Source organism: Grammomys surdaster, unplaced genomic scaffold (assembly GCF_004785775.1).
Source record: "Grammomys surdaster isolate TR1022 unplaced genomic scaffold, NIH_TR_1.0 198, whole genome shotgun sequence".
Classification (NCBI taxonomy): Eukaryota; Metazoa; Chordata; class Mammalia; order Rodentia; family Muridae; genus Grammomys; species Grammomys surdaster.
Window position 1 is genome coordinate 6,956,414 of NW_021604643.1, and position 1,583 is coordinate 6,957,996.

The window sequence follows — 1,583 nt, forward strand, 5'->3', positions numbered from 1 at the left end:
ACTGATGTTTGACAAGGCCATTCTCTGCAACATATGTATCTGGAGCCATGGATTCGTCCCTGCACGCTCCTTGGTTGATGTTCTTCTCCCTGAGAGCACTGGGTGGTTGGACCAGCCAACATTCTTTTTTTCTATGGGGTTGCAATCCCCTTCTGCTCCTCCAGTCCTTTTGCCAGCTCCCCCACTGGGGTCACCAAGCTCAGTCTGATGGTTGCTGCAAGCATCTGCATCTTCATTTGTCAGGTCCTGGCCGAACCTCTGATGGAACAGCCACACCAGGTTGCTGTCACCAAGTGTCTCTTGACAACAGCAACCTGTCAGTGTTTGGTGACTGCAGACAGTATGGATCCTCAGGTGGGGCAATCCCTGCATTTTAAGGGGGAGAAACAAGTATCTCTGGCTGGGCGGGATGTCTTGCATCCTATGGGCCCTGGGCAGGTTCCAGTTAGGCCAGGTATTGGGGCAGAGTTTGAGACCTTACTTGTGAGACTTACCTGTGTCAGAATTCCTGTGATTCAATCTTTCTCTGGGTGTTATTGGAGTGGGGAGGGCTAACATATATTTTTAAATTGTTTTCTTTGTCTGATATATCAATTTCTTCTATCCTATCTTTTATACCTGAGATTCTCTCTTCCATCCATTGTACTCTATTGGTGATTCTAGGGTCTATAGTACATTTTCTCTTTTCTATATCCAGAACTGCCTCAGATTGTGTTCTTTTTATTGTTTTTATTTCCATGTGTTCAATGTCTTTTTACTAATTTCTTTCACTTGATTGATTGTATTTTCTAATGTTTCTTTTTTTTTTTTTTTTTTTTAGAGTTAAAGACAGATCTTTATTTCCAACTCTGATCTACCAAATTAGCGTTTCCCACCAACTCTGGGAGCAGAGACCTTCACAGGCTTCACAATCTTTTGTTTAGGTGCTGCCTTTGTGGGGGCCTTGGCAGCAGCCATTGCTGTTTTCTTTGATGCCTGCTTAGCCTTTTTTGCTTCCTTGGCAGCCCGTATAGCCTGCTCCCGCTGAGCTTTCCGAACTTCTGGTTTCTGATTCCTCTTGGCCATTATATCAGCAAGAGATGCACCCGTGATGGCTCGCTGGAATTTGACTGCACGGCGGGTCCTTTTCTTTTGAATTTCTTCCGACTGTCCTTTCTTGTGTTTTCTTCTGTAGAGGACAGTCCAGTTTATCTGCCGAGGATTCCTTTTGGAAAGGAATGCGGACTCACATTTTGCATTAAGAAACTGGAAAACCTTCCCGTCGGTCCTGGCGTAGCGCCGCCCGTGTCCCGGGTAGATCTTGTACCCGCTGAAACTGCACAGCTCGACCTTCATGGTGATAGATGTCGGCCTCTAATGTTTCTTTATGTTTATCAATTTCTGCTTTAAGGACCTTTATCTGTTTGATTGTATTTTTCTGTATTTCTTTAAGAGATTTATTCTTTTTTTTTTCTTTAAAGACCTCTATAATCTCCATAAGATTAGCTTTAAGGCTATTCCTTGAGATTCAGCTGTTGTAGGATATGCAGGGCTTGCTGTAGTTGAAAAGCTGGGTTCTGGTGGTGCCTTAACTCTCTGGCTTT

At 44.0% G+C, this 1,583-nt stretch overlaps 1 protein-coding gene across 1 annotated transcript; it reads right to left on the reverse strand.

Annotated features, from left to right (window-relative positions):
* Positions 1-822: 822 nt before the first annotated feature.
* On the reverse strand, positions 823-1,347 carry LOC114623487 (60S ribosomal protein L24). The gene has a single exon (XM_028770154.1). The coding sequence runs from the start codon at positions 1,333-1,335 to the stop codon at positions 862-864; it is 474 nt and encodes a 157-aa protein (XP_028625987.1). The 5' UTR covers positions 1,336-1,347; the 3' UTR covers positions 823-861.
* Between the last annotated feature and the right edge of the window lie 236 nt (positions 1,348-1,583).